The following is a 19,842-nucleotide window of genomic DNA, read 5'->3' on the forward strand; positions in this document are numbered from 1 at the left end:
AATTATTATTTATTATTTTTTTGATATTATCACAAATTTTATTTTACTATATACATTAATTTTTTTATTTACAGATTATATATATATATAATAAAATATAATAAAATTTTTCATACATTTCATATTATAAATAATTTAAAATAATAAATGTTTATTGCTTCAAAAAAGTTATGTGAATGAATGTATGAAAAATTTTGAAGTTATAAATTTGTTATATTTTTTTTTTTAAAATTCTTTTTAGATTTAAAATTTATAAATTAATAGTTATTATAAAAATTTTACTTTTTCATAGGTGATAATTGGAACAATAATGATGCTATGAAAAACAATTTGAAACGAAATGGAGCTTTCAATGAACCAAATGCAACTATGGAAGTAGCTCAGCTTATATTAAGTTTATTGCATGCCTGGGGAATTGATCCAGATTTAGATCGCGTTTGTGAAGGGAAATTAGGTTTATTAAGACCTATGGTTCCCGTTTCATTTGGAGTCTTATCTAAAGGAGGTATAAATGAATATTGGTTTATGAAATATAGTTTATGAAATATATATGCTCATAATTCAATCTTATGTTTGAAAGGTTACATGTCATTATTATTACCAACTTGGCAAACACAATTGGAACCAATTGGTGAACCTGCAACTCAATTAGAACAACGTTTACCAGCAGAATTAGTTAGACAGGAAAGACTTACAAGAGCATTCACAGCAAGGGCACATTGGGAATTGTCTACCACATTAACTAGCAATCATTTATTAGCAGTAGTAGCTTTAGCAAATACTTTAATGTCAATGAATAATGCCACTTTTGTACCTGAACAAGAACGAAATCGAATAATGCATAGGTTAATAATTAATATTATTTTTTTTGCTTTAAATAGTTAATATGCAATATATATATATATATTATTTAATATACTTAGGCCTGGTAATAGATCTACAATAAATTGGAATAAAGCAGAAGAGGAAAATGAAGAAATTTATACAGCACAACAAGCACAGATTAAACAAGGCTGGTCTCTTTTAGCAACATTGCATTGCGTACTTTTGCCTGATAAAATAGTTTCACAAGGTGGTATTAAGACATTTAAACGACCTCAAGTTGAAATGATGGCTCGCAGATGGCAACATCAATGTCTTGAGGTGCCATTAATATTGAAATGTATAAAAAGATATATAAAACTTACAGTACTAAAATAACAATATTTCAGATCCGTGAAGCTGCTCAAGCTTTATTACTTGCTGAATTAGGAAGAATGGGTCCAAAAGGAAGAAAAACTCTTGTAGATAGTTGGTCACAATATTTACCAATGTATAGCACTCAAGAACCTATTGCACCACAATCACAAAATCAAAGCCCACCAGCTCCTGGTAGCCCAATTCCTCCATCTGAATCACATACAGAAGAGGAAGATGAAGAAGAAGAATTAGCAGAAGGCAAGTTATTTATAAAATTCTGCTTATATTATTTTAGTCTCAAAAAGTATAATTTAATTATTTTATACTTACACTTACATTAGCAGAAATAAATGTAGCTAGGAAGCCATCGAGTGTGGCGGAATTGAAACGAAAGCAAACCACGGCAGTTGTATTATTAGGTGTAATAGGTGCAGAATTTGGGCAAGATGTTACTACCACGAATCAAAAAAGAGATAATGAACAAAGGCGAAAAAGTTCAATCGTAGAAGGTTTCGGAATAGGAAATAATAATCTTGCTAGGCATACTAGTATGGCGCTCACGCATTTATTACATGCACCTCATTCACCAAAATTACCCTTACATACAGCATTGCGAAGAGCTGCAATTGATCTCATTGGTAGAGGTTTTACAGTTTGGGAACCATATCTTGATGTATCAAAAGTAAGAATAATATTAATATGTAAATAATATAATTTATAAATGATAAAATGTACATTATTTAAATTAGTAATAGCTAAAGAAATTATATATTGGTCTTATGCTGTATAATATAGGTATTATTGGGATTGTTAGAAATGTGTTGTGATGCTGATAAGTTAGTACCAAATATGACATATGGCCTTCCACTAACACCTCAAGCTGATACATGTCGTACAGCACGGCATGCTTTAACTTTAATAGCTACAGCTAGACCTGCAGCATTTATTACTACAATGGCACGAGAAGTGGCTAGATATAACACTTTACAACAAAATGCACAAACATTAAATGTAAATATGAATGCAAGTGTTTTAGTAAAAGCAAAACCAGAAATACTTAGAATTGTTGAACAATTAATTGATAAAATGCAAAGTGAAATGAGTGATCTCTTAGTTGAGGTAAGAATGCGAATCTTAAATATTATTATATTAATGTGTTAATATATTAAACATAATAATTGATATTTGATAATCCAGGTGATGGATATTATTTTACATTGTCTGGATCCAGGTCATCTTAAAACTAAACCATTAAATGATGTATTCCCAGCAGTATGTAGATTTAATCAAGTAAGTTATTTTAATATTATTCAAATAATATGTTTTAATTTTAAATTTATTTTTGTTAATTTGTTTATTAAAAATATTTTTTAAATATTTAATTTATAATAAATATATTTATTCTAGGTAAGTCATTGTCCAGCAACACGCAGAATAGCAGTAGGCAGCCGCAATGGCCAGCTTGCTTTATACGAATTACGAGGAAACGTTAAATGTCAAACAGTACCTGCGCATACATCATCTGTAACTGCATTAGCATTTTCGCCTGAAGGCAAGTTCCTGGTTAGTTATTCTTGTACGGAAAATAAATTATGTTTCTGGCAGGTAAGATGTTTTTTATTCACTTATATATTTTGAGTTAATAGCATAAAATTTAAAAATTAAATTTAAATAATTTTTAACATTTCCAGCAAACAAGTAGTGGTATGTTTGGCTTAGGAAATTCTCAAACACGTTGTGTAAAATCATATAGTACCGCACCCATTAACGATGTAGCACGATTAAATCCTATGCGACTAGCTCGATTGATATGGATAAATAATCGTACAGTTACATTAATGCTTGCTGATGGGTCTGAAACACGATTTAATGTATAACTTTAAAAATGATCCCTTTCAATAGTGGGTGAATAAAAAAAAAATTGAACATTATATAATAAAATGGGATCAGTCTATAGCAGAAATATGAAATAATTGTTTTAGATAAAAGAAATAACCAAAAGTGATGTCATGAATGTTGGTGCGCTTATTGGTACTTAATAGTACTAGTGCTAAAATAATCAGATATGGAGCATACTCAAATGAAGTTCATCATTGCACAATGCAGGATATGATTTAGCAATTATCATCAAATATGGTATGAAAATATTTTTTCTCTAATCTATACACAAATATTTCTTTTTATTCCATCTAAACAATTTAAATATTTTATTTCTTGATCGCGTACGAATACGCTCCATTTTGTGTTCTTATTAGCGCCTAAATTTTAACAAAAAAGTATTCTTTTTATCTAGTAATTTAATTGTATATTATTTAATTGCTAACTATATAATTATAATTCCAAATTATTTAATTAATATAGAATTTCATGAGTTTCATTTCAAAATAAAATAATATAATGAAACGCTTTCATACTGATATACATATATCGTAAAATTCGTTGACCATTTCTATATAAGAATTGTGTGCTGTACTATATATTATGCAATATTATACTATTACGTGTGCTATTCAAAGCCACGATTAAAAATTCCTGAAACCCCCATATAATAGATATAATATAATATAAAAAAAAGTGGCTACCATGTGGAACCTCGCGTTGAAAGTACATACACATGTATATATACATATTAAAAAAAAAAAGGAAAAAATAAATTATCGCCTGAAAATTTGTATATACATAATGGCGAATCGTATAGATCAATATAACTCATATGAAATATCTTGTATCTAATTTATTCATGTATAATTGAACGCTTCAAATGAATTCCTGTTTTACAAATTTTACATGTTATTTATCCATGTAATTTGTACTATTTAATGAAAGTTAAATATTTCCATATCTTATAGTTCTATGTTGAGATCTGAATTTTAAAAATTTGATCATGCATGTTTGGTACTTAGAACTAAAAATGATCAAATGAAAGTAAAATTTAATCATAGATTCTTAATATACAAAATAATAATTTTCAAATCTAATATTCAGAAATAATAATTAAATATTATTTTATTTTAAGATTTTTACAAATATTCCATGTAAAAATGATTATTAATATTTATTTCATCGATTAAAATGAAACCATTGAAAAATTAAAGTAATTGTGTATAGTATCATTTATATGTGAATTTTTTTTTGTTATTATTTTTTTCCCGGAATAAGTAATGTTTTTTCACTCCCGAAGAGAAAATAAATAGATAAAGAATATAGATGATATTAAATTTATTTAGTATAATTTATTATGATTATTGCCTTTTATGAATTTTACACAATGTTCTGTATAAATATATAATGATAATGTTTTGTACACATCTTAAAATTAATAAATTACTACAGACATTGTGATTAATTTAATAAGTATTGTATGTACAATATCTATTATTACAATTTAATTATCATATATCGCACAAAATTTACTAAGTTTTTCAAAAATTTTTGAATATAACATTTGGAATTTTAAAAAAATATTTTAGAAATTGTAATCAATTTTGTTATAATTGTTCAATCAATTTGGAATATAATGTACGGTTATATTATAATTGTTATCGATAATGTATGACGTTCATCAAATTTATTTATGAATATTTTAAAAATAAATTTTTATTTTTTTTTTTTTTTTTTTTTTTTTTTTTTTAGAAATGTTTTAAGCTTTCTATGACAATGTGCTTCAAAAATGTGCAGAAAGATATAAAATACTTTTAATTTTAATTTCTTTATTTAATTGAGGTAGCATCACAAATGAGATATATGAATAAGAAAATGAAACTATAATTTATTTATCGATAACAAAATTTAAAAGATATTAGGTTTATAATTATTAAAAAGGTTAAAAAACATTAGTACCGTACAAACATTTGTCACGCAGGCGTGTCTAGAAATCGGTACAATGCAAAATACTCGTAAATAGTAGCCGAAAGAATATTTCGATTTTATGAATATATACAAAAATGAGATCCATTTCTCTATTATGTCTCATTGCGATAAATTAAACGATTTCAATGCGTTACATGTATATTGTATATAAAATTAAACTATGCCTAATTGTATCTATGTAATTATTTATGTGTATATTATACTTTATTGTGCGTTGCGAATGGTTAAATGAATTTAAATATAGAAAATGATCAAGATAATTATTTTTATCGATCATTTTCTTATAATAAATAATAATTGTCAGTGATGGATATTCGATATTTTCAATCTTTAATATAAAATAAAAAAAAAATTTGAAAAACCTTACTATATTTATAAGTAATTATCAATAATTTTTCTAAATTTCATCATTATTGCGAAAAATTAAACATAATTAAATATTAAAATATCTTGTGAAAAAATTTTGTAAAAAATATCTTGTGAAAAACTATCTATATATTTATCTATTATATTTCTAATTTCTATGAAATAAAAATATTTAAGCATTTAAAAATTAAAAAGAAAAATTAAAAGAATCAAATATTAAAAATTTAATATTAGAGTCTTCAATATTTTCTTTGTTTATATTTGTATTACAATATATTACATGTAATTTTCGATTCCATCACTAACGGTAATGTTTAAAATATAAAAGGAAAATATACCACATGTGTTGTTAATCGTTATGCAATAATTAAATGTATTTAAATGTATCCAATGTGAAACGCGTTGCGTTTAAAATTCGATAATATATATACCATAAAGATGAAAATTTTTATCTTAATGAATTTTATACCGTTGCATTAATTATCAAAAAGAAAAAAAATTAATTATTTATGTTTTAGGAAATATTGATTTGTTAAACTACAAACGATATAACAAATTTTTTCTTATTAGAATTATAGAATTATCATTTAAATATTAAAAATCATATATTTAAAGCTTAAATAGCATATATTAAAAGCTTAAATAGCAATTTTTACAAAAAATTATTTAAATAAACAGATGTTATATTTATAAAATATTGTTTGTAAATATATATATATAAATTAATATATATTATATAACATATATAGGATGTTAATATATTCACGATACATTTTTAGAGAGTCAATTGTAAAAATTAAAATATAAAAATTATTATAAAAAAATCTCGATTAAAATTTTTTTTATAAGTTTGCGTTAGATGAAATATGATGAAAATAAAATCTTGTTTTATCCAGTACGAATTTAAATTAATTATAATTATAATATATAACTTAATAATAAGTACCATCGATATTTTTATATATTTATTAATTTTTGTATTTTTTAAAATTGATTCTCCAAAGACATCCTATAAATATATTAATTTCTTGTATATGTATGCATGGTTAGTTTTAAAAATTAAATCATTAAAATTTAACTCATTTATTATAGATATTAATCTTTTAGTTTTCTTTTAGATAAATTTATTATTAATGTATTATTTTTATTATAAATTCAATTCATTTAATATTTATATTAAATATTACGTCCATTAATCTTTCTTTAAAGGAAATGACAAAAAGAAAAAAGTATAAAGAAAATTCTCTTATTATGTTTAACTATTTGAGCGTAATATATAAAAAAGATATGTTACAGATTATATTAAAATTTAAATAATAAATAGATTGTATCTTAAACAAGAATATATTTAATTAAATATAAAAATTATTTCTTATTCTAAATAAATTAAAAATAATTGTAAAAAAAATGAAATTTTAAAATTAAATATAAAATAAGTTTAATGCCTAGTGATAATAATTTAATTCAATGTAAAAAGTTTATATATTAAAAACAAAGATATATTTATTTAATATTGTTTTAACATGAAAATATGTAAATACAATAAATTTTCTTTTTGTTAAATATTATAATAAAAATATTCGAATAGTATGAAAGAAATTTTTCAAAATTGACAAATAATTCACCGTAATGTTGGTAATATATTGATGTAAAATGCTGCAACATAAAAAATTTTATATTTATAAAATTTTATCTAAATAATCTATCCTGTTATTTATGTTTTAAATATCAGTATAATGTACGAACAATAATATTGTCATCTTTTATTCAGGACTCTAGCCAAAATTTCATCACAATAAATTACTATATTAAAATACAATATTGCCCGTTTAAATGTTTGGAATCTTTGGAAATTAAATTAATTTATTTATTATAGCTTATTTAGAGAAGAATTCATAAGTATCAGAGAAACCATAACGAAGAAATAAGCAATAATAGAAATATATAATATAATATATATATAAGTATTAAAGAAAAAAATTTAAACATTTATCCGGGTAGTAATTATAAGTATTTATTATTGATATTAAATAAGTAATCACCTTAATTTGAATAATTCCATCTCATAGCATTTTTTAGCGTTCTGAAAGAAAAAAATGTAATTACTAATTGAATATAATATTAAAAATTTATATATATAATATTTTATTTATTCAGTACACGTTGGGATTAAGATTCTTCATTATGTTCAGACCCGAAAGAAAATCATCATTATATTTAAAATATTTTATATCATTTTTGTAAAATAAATTATATAGAAAAAATACTTATAATTATATTTACAATATTAATTCAATTTAAAAGCAAATATTTAAAGAAATATATGTTACCTTTTATATGGAAAATCCAAAATAAGATCTTGTATATATAAATTAGACATCAAATTTTTTGCTTTATATATCATTATATATCATTTAATATCACATACTAATTATAATATTGTGATATAACTATTTAAAAACATATTCAAAATTTAATAAGTTATTAAGACTTCAATGTAAAAATTATTTTATCTTAAAATATATAGTTTACAATTATAAAGATAGTTCACATGTGCATCATTTTTTCTATAAAAATATTTTTGAAAAATAATTATAATCTTTAAAAAGATTATGATAATATGTTCGGTTTTATTATTTCTTAATTTTCAATGTATAGATTTTCCACCTGCAAAAAATTTTTTTATTAATATTATATATAAATGATAAGTAATAAAATAAATTTCAAATTAACGTATTTCAAATAATATAAATAAAATTAATAAAATTTAAAAATTTTTAAATAATTATTTGTTATTATAAAAATATTATAAAAAAAATTTAATTTTATGTTTAGTAAAAAAAAAGTAGAAAAGAAATTAAAATAAACCTTATAATTTTAAAATTTCTTTGTATACATTCCTTTTCTTTGTTTGTATCTTGAGTACATATGGAATACTGAAATAAATGCAATAAATGATCTGTAAATAAAAATTTTATTATAAGAAAAAATGATTAACATTTTTATAATTGTTTAAAATTTTAATAATCAATGAATTGAAATTAAAGAATTATTAATCAAAAGAAGAAATTAAAAAATAAATAATTAAACATATAATTTTTATGGAAATTTACCTTTTTATTTTTCAATGTGTTTTATTCGTTTCCTCAGCCAGCAGTTGCTATAAATATCTGTAAACATAAAACCAATATATATATATTTTATATAAAAAATGTATAATATATAAGCATTTTAATTTTCAATACAAGAAGTAATAAATTAACATGTTTAACATATAAATTATGAGTTAACATTTGCTAAATAAAATTGACAATAAAACTGTTATAAGGCATTCTTCCAAAATTTTATATTTAAAAAATATATTTCATTGTTAAATATAAATATAAGATTTGTTATATTTTATGGAACACTTTCTACTCTTTCAATAATTAAATTTTTAAGTGAGTGTAACATGCTATGTAATAAGTACATATAGTAAATGTGTATAAAGAAGCAACTGCTTAATGTTTCAGTTTACATTTATTAGTTATTTTTTAAAATAAATATATTAAAAATATAATTATATATGCAGTTTTTAAGGTGTAAAATATATATTCCCAAATGAATAAAATATTTTAAAATATTCAAAATGTAACAAAATGTTGCACAATTATCATAAGTGATTATATATATAGTAATTCATTTAAAAATATTAAATATTAAAATATCCAGGTTTTTTAAATAATATATAAATTCCATTTTGCGTAATTATATATATCGCATAGTGATCCAAATATATTTACCACCCAGAGAGCAGAATAGCCGATATATTTTAGTTTTGTTGTTCAAATAGAAATTAATTATAGTTATATCAGCCTAGATTTCAATAATGAACCCAGACAACCTTTGCTAAAATTGGTATATAAGAATATTTTGGTTGTCATAGGTAAAAACATGATCTAGGCTGGTAAATTTGTATAAATTTGTAGTATTAAATTTTTATTGAATTATGTAATAAAATAATTAATCCTGACATTTAATATATAAAGACGATAATACATTGAATATATGATTGATAAAATAAACTAATAACTTCCTTATTTATTTGTGAATTTTGAAGTTTCATAATTTAACAATTATAATTTCGTTGGTAAAGATTACAAATGAAGATATTGCAATTCATAAATTCAAACATATAAAATTCTTTATGATTTATATTATTTTTAATATCAAATAAAAGAAAATATGAAAAAATAATTAAATATAATAAATAAATATAACATTTATATTTTAAATATTTCATTAATAATTAAATTATTTACATTTTTTATAATCTTTACCATATGCTCATATAATGTCCCACCCGAAGATTAAAATAGAATTACGCATAATAACAGTTTTACAAAATCTACTCACCTCATATCAGTAGATTCATTGACTAGTAGTTTCAAGTAAGTAAGCCTATCTTGTCATTGCAGTTTCTCCTCCATTAAGAGATTCTTGATTAAGTTTATACTGTTCATTATTTCATAATTACAAACAATCGCATACATTCGTATAGTTGTTTTCTTCAATAAAGTAGATAGATAATTTAAATATAAAAAATATATGTGTATATATGCATATATATATTTATAATTATACAATTGTAAAAAATTTTTCGAAAGAAAGACCACATTTAAATAATGTTCAATTTTTATAATCAGTTTAGTAATATTTAAAATAATCGCGATTCTTCCTTTTTAAAATCTCTTATGCATATACATTATTTATTTATATATGCATAAATTTTTTAATATAGAGAATTTAATAATAAAGAGAATTAATAAAGAGAATTAATTGCATAAATATATTTCTTCAAATCCTATTGCAAGGATTGATTTTTATTTGAAAAATATAAAATTTATAAAAATTCAGATTTTTTTTAGTAGTAAATAAATATAATGTATAATATTTATGCATTTTTTATAAATTAGTTATTATCATAAGCATCTACTTTGAGAAAAAAATAAGTTAACTTAAAAACGATTTTTTAATGATAGTTCATATTTAATTCACAAGAAATAAAAATGCCAGATTATTAATTGTAAAATTAAGAATAAATAAATAAAATATTTTGAAAAGTTTGAAAAATAATGTCAATAATTTATAAAAAAATTTATAAAATGTATTTTTTAATTCACATGCCCATAAGTACATACATAATAATTTAATTAAATTTTTCAAAGAAAAAATTCTATTAAATATATAAGAAATATAATAGGAATTAATAAAATAATAAATATAATAATATAAAATAAAAAATTATTAAAAGAACTTTTATGATAAAAATTCATATGAAATTCATATAGCAAATTGTACATGCATGATGTTTATTATGATGTTTCCTGAAAGAAATATATGATAATACTTTTTGATATTAGAAAATATAACTTTTTTTTATAATACTTGTACATTAAATTAAATTAAAGATTAAATTTTTTAATTATCTTCTGTTATACTTCACTATTTACAATTGTATTTGGAAAACTTCAATATCAAAATTTAAATTTATTTCCATAAATATTTCAAATTTTTTCATATAAAAAAATATATCATTTTTAAATATATGAAGAATTTGTTTTATCAAAAAAAATTTTTTAAAATTAAAAAAAATGATTTATTATAATAAATATTCACTTTAATAAGAGCAATCAAAACAGAAAATATCGTTAATAATTATTTCCTATTCTAGTTTTTAATCTTTTAAAAAATTCAGATCTCTTAAATTCATATTCAAATTTTTTTTGTTTTAATGTATTATTTAATATAAACCCATGATAAATATCATTAGAAGTTTAATATAAATATGCGTTTGAAATCCTAAAATTTCTTTAGATATATTATTATGAAAAGAATATAAATTCACCATATAAAGTAGGTATTAAATTATTATATAAGTTTATTTATTTAATATTTTCGATGTATCAATTTATGATTTTCTATAAATTTTAAAACCCAGAGCATTTTTTAATTTTTAAAAAGTAATATAAAATATAAATAAAATTGATTATATAATATATAATCATAATCTTATTAAGAATTGCAGAAATATGAATTTATATGAAACATTAATTTCCTATAATAGAGATTCAAATTTTATAATCATATATTATTAGATATAAATTAATCCTTATCAGATAATTATTTTACATAATTTGTGGTTAGATCGGAGTATATATTATTTATTGTAAAAATATCAGATGTGATATACATCTAATAAGGATTAATATTGAAAGTAATAAAGATATAGCGATTTTTCGCATTATCTTTCAAATATCACGTGAAATTCGCGAAATGTCTACAATTAAAAGATTAATAATTATAAATAAAAATTATTCCTACGTATAGATATATGTAGACCTTTATTCATAAAATTATTTTTTGTCAAATAAGTTCCTTCACAAATTTGAATAGCACAATTGCAGATTACTTTGTTGATATATGTCTTAGTCTAACATAATTACTGTTATAAAGCTTTAAGTAATGCAAACATTGCATTTACTTTCTTCATGGTGACATTTACACCATCATTAACTAAAAACATGAATATGTATGAATATGGATAATGCACTAGATAAAACTATCTTTGATACTGACGTACACACGCGTTTATGCAATTTTATTTCTTATTAGAAAGATAAATTAACAAATGACTGAGATGTTGATTTCAGTCAATGTTAAACGCTTCACTTATAAACTAATTTTTTTGTTTTTGTAAAGTACAAAACTAAAAATACTATCAGAGTATATACTTTCACCTTGGGAGGATTATTAAATCAAGAAAATAAACTATGAATAATATAGTATGGTATAGTAATACAATAGTACCAAAAATTAATATACTACATTATTTTTAATATTTACATACTATTTCACGAAATAAAACTTCCACGAAATTATTTTATTTGAATTGCTAATTGACAATGAATATATTTTCGTCTATATGACGATATATAGGATATGAAATTTTATGAAATGATACTGTAAACTTGAAGTTCAGTTGTTTTCATTATATACATCCCTTCTTCTTAGAGTTTTTCAGAGAATTTCTAATAAATTAAAGACATATTAATTCAATGTTTTCTTATACTTAAAGAATGATATAATTGTGTTAGTAGTTAACGTTTTAACAGTATCTTAATGTTTTTTATGTCTTGAAGAATTTTTGTCAAAAAGTGTACAGAATTTGTCAATATATGAAATTGATTAGTACTATTAAATTAATCCTTTTTATGAGAAGTCCCTTGTATTTAATATACATTCACAAAATTATATTTGTTAGATGTTTTTATAACTTAAAAACTGTTTAAAACACAGCAATCTCTTATCAGCAAAATGATTTCCGATGTTATGAAGTCAAATCCAATACGGAAGATATAAAATCACTCTTTTTTAAACACTATATCCCTTTTCATGTCTGCCTATTCATTCTCATTAATATATTCTCCTATGATATAAAATGTGAAAGATGATCAATAGCGAAACTTGTCGGAAAAAATGACTGAAGAATGCAACTGCGAACTATCGGAAAAATATTTTTTCTCAATTATTAAAAAAAAGTTATTTTTAATACTGTGGTATTTTTTAATAGCGTCTTCTTTTATTAGGGTAATCGTCCTGACGATTTCGATCACTTCCACCTTGCCAACGTCCACTACTACCACTACCTCCACGACCACCACCCATATTACCCATATCAACCCTCATATCCATCAAATCCATTATTTGACCACGATCATCATTATAACCACCTCGATCCATACTATTATAAGCATCCATGAAAGATTTCGGATCCTAATCATCATTATAGATAAGTTGAATTTAGTTATTACACGTAAAATAAAAACAAGCGATATTTGACGTCAAAATCGAAAGTTATGCACCGATAATATAATTGAAGCGAATGCCAACAATTTTCATTTATACGATGAATAACGGTGTTTTGTAGTAGATTTTGGATGTACCATAAATACATTTCACGGTTCAGGGCGACCATCCATGTTTGACAGCAGCACAGGTCATCGTCAATTTTCGTCAAATCACATAGAAAAGAAAGGGGAAAACACAATGTTAGATGTTGTTTGCTCGTACAACATTAATAGAATGGAATGCGTGATTAATACACGCACTAAAATAAATGACATATACGGATAATGTTATACTGCTTTCAGAATATTCCGTTTTCTTGACATCGATTACCCTTATTAAACCAAGCAAATGCCCAACATACAATCACATCACATAGTAATATATCAATGATATAGTAAGTACATCTAGATTTAGTTTATTTAGTAAAATAGATTAAATATCACCTACAGTTTTATATGCAATTTTTTCCATATGGAAGTTTATATATATTTTCATAAACGATATTTTAAGATATAACAGTCATAAAATTATAAACTTAGTATTAACCTTCAGAATTAAAACAGAAATAGAAAATATTAATAGATTCCTATTAAAGTAATTTAGAAATTGAATCCATCATGAAAAAATATACCATCATTATTCAACATTCACAACAAAATTTTAAAAATTTCATCACTTTGAAATTACTTTAAGTTTTAATTTATATGATATATAATATAGCAGATATCAAATTCTAGAGTGCTTATTGTTAAACATACATTTTATATGTAAAACATTAAGCATCACAGAATTAAAACCTTATCTTTTTAATTATATATTTTCATAACTTAAATGCCTAACATATTAAAAATGTTTAAAAATATAACCATTTTATTATATATATAAATAGTATTTTTGAATATAATATTACAAAAATTGAATTCAAATATTAGAACTTTGTAATTCTGAAGTTTAAATATTGAAACAAGTGACAAAGAGATGTGATCAAGATCTCTAAGCAAACTTTATACAATATTTATACCACAGAATTATTCATGTGAAATATTTTAAAATGAGCATTGTAATATAATACGTGTAGAAAAATTCATAGAATCAATTAAAATCCCATATTTTCTTAAATTATATACCATAAAGATTATTTTAAATTTTGTTATTTATTGTTATTTATAAAGAATTATAATATATAAATATCAGAATTAATTGTACTCAGAAATTATATTTAAATTATAATTCAATTTTAAATAAGTTATATATATATCAAATAAAAATAATTTCTGAATACAAGTGATTATGTTCTTTAATGTTTAATATATATTAGTAGTTGGGCATTTGTTGGTTAATAAATATCAAATTATTACTATGGAACTATATTATTCTACAAACAAATTTTCATATACATTAAATGAAGAAATATTAAATTTAATTCTAATATTAAAATTTTATATAAAAATAGTTCCATAGTATATAAGATACATAATTCTTAATACAGCTAGAGAAAATAGAAGACAGAGCCTCCTGTCTGCAAGCATATGGAGAGACCAATGTGGCACAAAATATATTAATTCAGTTTTTAGTTTTAATTTTATTGATATGTGTCTAAAGAATATTTCTATAGTATATAAATATATAAAAATTTTAAAATCTTAAAGATCATATTCATATATAAATTATTCATATTTTAATATACATTTTAAAAATTTAAAAAATGAAATAACATTTATAATAATATATAATAATATAATTAATAAAATTAAAAGAAAAATTTATTTCTTCAGACACTTATAGAAATATTATTATTGATATCCTACAGATAAAATTGAGTATGTGTGAAATTAGTCATATATAGTATCTAGATAGAAATAAATGATGCTTAAATGTACTGAAATTTTAGTACATTTAAAACATGAAGAATTTAATTATAGATAGAAGAATTCATCCAATGAAACCTTAACCTGCCTATGCAACATATTTTATATTGTTTATATAGAATGAATGAAAATTACTACCCAATACTTCTTCCAAATTTTAAATATGCATCACCTATAAGTATTTATCATAATAATGACATATTAAATAATATTAAATATTATGATGAAATCTTTCAACAGAAATGACAGAATTATATCTTAAATTATTGTAACAACCTTATATAAAATTTATATAATATTATTATATAATCCAATCGAATTTGAAAAATACAAAAAATTTCAGTAATTGTTTCTAATAGATAATAGAAAAGCATGCCACTAATGTAATTATATTTGAATGAAGAAAATGAAGAAATTCAAGAATAGATTTATATGTTATGTCAATGTAAAAGATTCAAAATATAAGATATAATATATCAATATATTTTTCCTTTTAGATCATAAAATAATATTTTTAATTTTATAAAGACAGAAGCAAATTATTAAAAATTTTGCACCTGTCCATACTATAAAAATAGTTCCCTTTATAACCAAATAGAAAGGTTGAATGCCCATTGACACCTCCACATGTTAGCCAATTATTCAAAATTATTAATGACATATAAATATTTATTAAACTAATTATAATAAAATTGGCATTGTTGCAGACATTAGAACCCTAATATTTTGGAAAGCATGCTTCATGAAAATATTCGTGAAATTCTTTTCACTTTTTTTTTAAGAATATATCTTCACTAATAATACTGATTCTTTTATCATGCAAAAATGCAGTTCAACTTTTCTAACGAAAAATTCCCGCATAGAGATATAATTTGTTTCATAATATCATCAAATAGAAATACACATAAATAAAAAATCAAATAAACAGTTTAAGAAAAAATAATTACTTTTCTAAAAAAAATATATATATATATAAAATAATAATTCAATGGGATACATTACCACTGGCATGCTGCTTCCACCTGTAATAAAATAAAATTTACAATTAAAAATTATTTTAAATAATTAATTTACGAATTAAATTTTTGTGTAAAATATAAATTCCATGGAAAAGAAGTCTGATCGAAATTATACACTATGTAACATTAAATGAGTAAATTATTCTTTTTACTCATTTTGCTAATTTTTTTTTTAGTTTTATTTAGTATTTGAGTTTTCTAATAGTGATATTTTTTATAAACTTCGATTTATAATAAAACAAAATCAATGTAAACTATTCATTTATATATGCATATAGTCTAGTTGAATTAAAATATATTATTAATCATATTGAAAAATATATTAAAATCTGTAAAAAATAAATTTTTATACAAGAATTAAAAAAATTTCATATAAAAACACGATATTAATATTTAATTAATAAAATGTTTAAAACTTACCATCAGGTTGACCATATCCGTCGCGATCACTATTACTAACAGAATCATAATTCTTTCCTCCCATTCCTCCTCCACCTCCTCTTCTCATTGCTTGCTCCTTAAATATAAAGGGAACATAACCCTAAGCATTAGTAAAAAGTATGAATGAATTGACCAATTAAAAATCATAAATATTATGAATGTATTATATCCTCCATCATTATTCTATAATGATAATGAATATTTGTAATATAAATGATAAAAAAAATTCATTTTAAACAAAAAATAAAAATTTATCACAATTTTGTTTTTTTACCTATGTATTTTTTAAATAACTCTAATACTTAGTTCCTTGTAATGTGGTAATGTTAAAATTTTAATTTATTATTATAAAAATTTTTTTAATTTGAAAATTTATTTTTGTTAAAATTATTAATGATTACCTGCATAAATAAATTATTTTCCTGTTGACGCCTGTGTAATTCCTCATCTTGTCTCCTTATACGCATTGCCATTTCTTCTTGTTGTCGTCTTCGTAATTCTTCTTCACGTGTTCTTTGTTCTTCAGCCTGTCTTTCTTTCATTTCCCATTCTCTCTTCTGTCTTTCACGGTCAGCCTCACGCATGCGCAATTCTATAATTAAACAAAGTGAATTTATGAAAAACATTATTTATGAATTTGATATGAATATTGAATAATATTTTTATATATTTTTATAATTATTTTATACTTTTAAATACTAACGTTCTCGTAACAATTCAGTTTCATGCTCATAACGTGCAAATTCCATTTGAGCTTCCAATTTTTCTTCTTCCATTGCCATTTCTCGTTTCAGTGCTTCTTCTTTTTGTTTATATAATTCATGGAGTTGTTTCCATCTTGTTCCATATTCATGTTCAAAACTTCCTATCTGTGCAAATCTTGGTCCAATATCACGAGCTTTAAAGAATTCTGGATTTTTTCGTGGTAAATTTTTATCTGGATAACCATCAATATCATCTTGTTGTTCAAATGGTTCAACAACCACTGGTCGTAAAGAGCTATAATAAAAATATTTTATATAAATTTTTCAAAGAATTGTTTTAATAAAATTATTTCAAATTAAAATTTTGTATTCCATTTGTCAGCACACAATACATATATCTATTGTATCATGCTTCCTATAGGAATTTTTTCTTTTCCCCAGTATAATCAATATTTAGGCACTTGTTGATAATTAAATATTTCAAACAAGCGTGGCGCTGGGAAGAAAAAAAAAAAAAAAACAATTCTTTTTCTCTTACAAAAACTTACGCAGTTAAGAAATAGCATCCTTCCGTACATTTTCGTAGAGCGAGTTGGGCTGATGGTTTTCTGCAAAATTCTACGATTCCTTCTCCAGTAGATTTTCCTCTGTCATCCACTATAACTATCGCACGTTCGATTTCACCAAAAACACTGAATGCTCTTTCGAGTAATTCATTTGAAATCCAAGGTGTAAGATTTTTAACTTTAATTGTTGAAGAATGAGGAGCAAAACGTACTTTGAGTGCACGACCTTTACGCATTGTACCATCTAATTCATGTTTTGCTTTCTCAGCATTTACTCTATAATCCTATAAAAAATAAACAATTAAATTAATTTAAAATAAATTTAAATTATTTACATAAATTTATGCAAAAAATATTATCATAATATAAAATTGCAGCCATAAATTATCATCATTTTCCATCAAACGGTAATTATTTTAATCATTTTATTTATATATGAAAATTATATAAAAGAAAAATGTATTAAATTTACCATTCTAAGAAATGCAAAGTTTTTCTCTTTATTAACAAAAAGTTCAGATATTTCACCATATTGTTGAAACATCTGCTGGATTTCTTCTTCTGTAACATCATTTGTTAAATTTCCAATATATAAACGATTGCGACCACTGAATTTTTTTTCTGTAGTTTCTTGAGATGGTAATTCATGTGTAGGGCCACTAATGGCCATAATACGTTCCATTAAACGATCCTAATTATAAAAATTGAAAAAATTACAATTATAAATCATAATATACAAAATACTTTATATCAATATATATAATTGTTTATTTTCTACTTACATCTTGTGAACGGTTTCCCATGTTTCTATCAGTCCCTCCACGGCCACCTCTACCACCACGCATTCCACCACCACGTCCCATACCCATTCCTCCACCCATTCCTTCATTCATTGTATTGTCCATACCTCCATCCATAGAATCACTCATTTTCATCTATAACGTTTAGATAATTTTTGTAATTCAAATATGTAATTAAAATTTATTAAAATACATAAACATAACATGGAATTTTAGATAAAAATAATTTTAATTTATTAATATTATCAAATGACAGATATTAATAATTTTTTTTAAGAATATACCATTTGCAATAATTTATTTTTTTTTATAAATAAAGATAAATAGTGACAATTTTCAATAATATTTTTACATTATATATAAGATTAAGTTTTAAATTTTACGAAAAAACTTGATGTTATTATCGAAAAGAGTATTACTTTTTAAATTTGATATTATTGGAATAATTGAATATTACTGGATAATATTGATATTATTGCAAAAAATAATTATATAAATATATATATAAATTTTTTTTAACCACGTGTCGTGAAGTTAGGATACTTATTCGCCATCTTATATTTTATATACGCCATTTTGTAACTACCCTGACGAAAAATCGATATGTTAATTGTTTCTTATATATAGAAATTCCAATAAAAAAAAAATAACATTTATTAAATAAATATTATTTATTTATAGTTGTAGAATTATTAATATATATTTTATATCAGATTTATCAAATATGAAAATTGCAGAATTGTTATTTATTAGAGAATTTTTTTACTATATTTAATTAACTTACTTCAATATATTATATAAATTATAAGAATTTTTAATATAATTGTTTAAATAAAATTGAATTTAAAAAACTAATTTGAAGTTTTAGTTAAATTAAACATCAAAGAAACATCTTTAATTTACATTTGATAATAAAAAATGTTGAAAAAAAAAAAATAATATTGAAAAATATAATACAAACAAAAATTATAATAGTATTTAAAAAATTAAAATAAAAAATAAAAAGTTAAAACCGGTAAAAGTATTACGCATCATTTTATAGCAAATATGGCGGTAGAAACAAAGAATATAATTTATATTCGAAATTTATATAAAAAAAAAAAAAAAAATATGAAATTCTTACCGGTCCATCATTATTT

The 19,842-nt window shown here is 22.0% G+C and overlaps 2 protein-coding genes across 21 annotated transcripts in view; one reads left to right on the forward strand and one right to left on the reverse strand.

The window, feature by feature from the left end:
• Positions 1-3,353, forward strand: part of LOC102678789 (WD repeat-containing protein 7) — a 14,361-nt gene extending 11,008 nt beyond the window's left edge. For 14 of the 16 annotated variants that reach the window (XM_006607125.2, XM_031508889.1, XM_031509272.1 and 11 more), the window contains 9 exons: positions 293-505; positions 581-845; positions 924-1,143; positions 1,212-1,437; positions 1,521-1,861; positions 1,975-2,298; positions 2,377-2,469; positions 2,587-2,784; positions 2,871-3,353. In XM_006607125.2, coding sequence (XP_006607188.1) covers positions 293-505; positions 581-845; positions 924-1,143; positions 1,212-1,437; positions 1,521-1,861; positions 1,975-2,298; positions 2,377-2,469; positions 2,587-2,784; positions 2,871-3,056 — 2,066 coding nt within the window. In that variant the 3' untranslated portion in view covers positions 3,057-3,353. The remainder of the gene's footprint in view (positions 1-292; positions 506-580; positions 846-923; positions 1,144-1,211; positions 1,438-1,520; positions 1,862-1,974; positions 2,299-2,376; positions 2,470-2,586; positions 2,785-2,870) is intronic. The other 2 variants (XM_031508941.1, XM_031509342.1) reach the window with 1 other exon arrangement.
• Positions 3,354-8,059: 4,706 nt separating this feature from the next.
• LOC102678008 (hrp65 protein-like) overlaps positions 8,060-19,842 on the reverse strand; it is a 12,283-nt gene continuing 500 nt past the window's right edge. Inside the window, exons 2-12 of one of the 5 annotated variants that reach the window (XR_004149906.1) lie at positions 19,827-19,842; positions 18,686-18,838; positions 18,376-18,594; positions 17,886-18,187; positions 17,337-17,632; positions 17,035-17,225; positions 16,613-16,709; positions 16,176-16,195; positions 8,529-8,585; positions 8,284-8,351; positions 8,060-8,082 (exon numbers count right to left, since the gene is read on the reverse strand). Coding sequence is in view for 2 of the 5 variants with exons in the window: in XM_031508710.1 (XP_031364570.1) it covers positions 13,021-13,230; positions 16,176-16,195; positions 16,613-16,733; positions 17,035-17,225; positions 17,337-17,632; positions 17,886-18,187; positions 18,376-18,594; positions 18,686-18,838 (1,512 nt within the window). In the remaining 3 variants the exon portion in view is untranslated. Of the gene's footprint in view, positions 8,083-8,283; positions 8,375-8,528; positions 8,586-11,779; positions 13,231-16,175; positions 16,196-16,612; positions 16,734-17,034; positions 17,226-17,336; positions 17,633-17,885; positions 18,188-18,375; positions 18,595-18,685; positions 18,839-19,826 lie in introns of those variants that run through there. The other 4 variants (XR_004149901.1, XR_004149895.1, XM_031508710.1 and 1 more) reach the window with 4 other exon arrangements.

Source organism: Apis dorsata, unplaced genomic scaffold (assembly GCF_000469605.1).
Source record: "Apis dorsata unplaced genomic scaffold, Apis dorsata 1.3 scaffold_2, whole genome shotgun sequence".
NCBI lineage: Eukaryota > Metazoa > Arthropoda > Insecta > Hymenoptera > Apidae > Apis > Apis dorsata.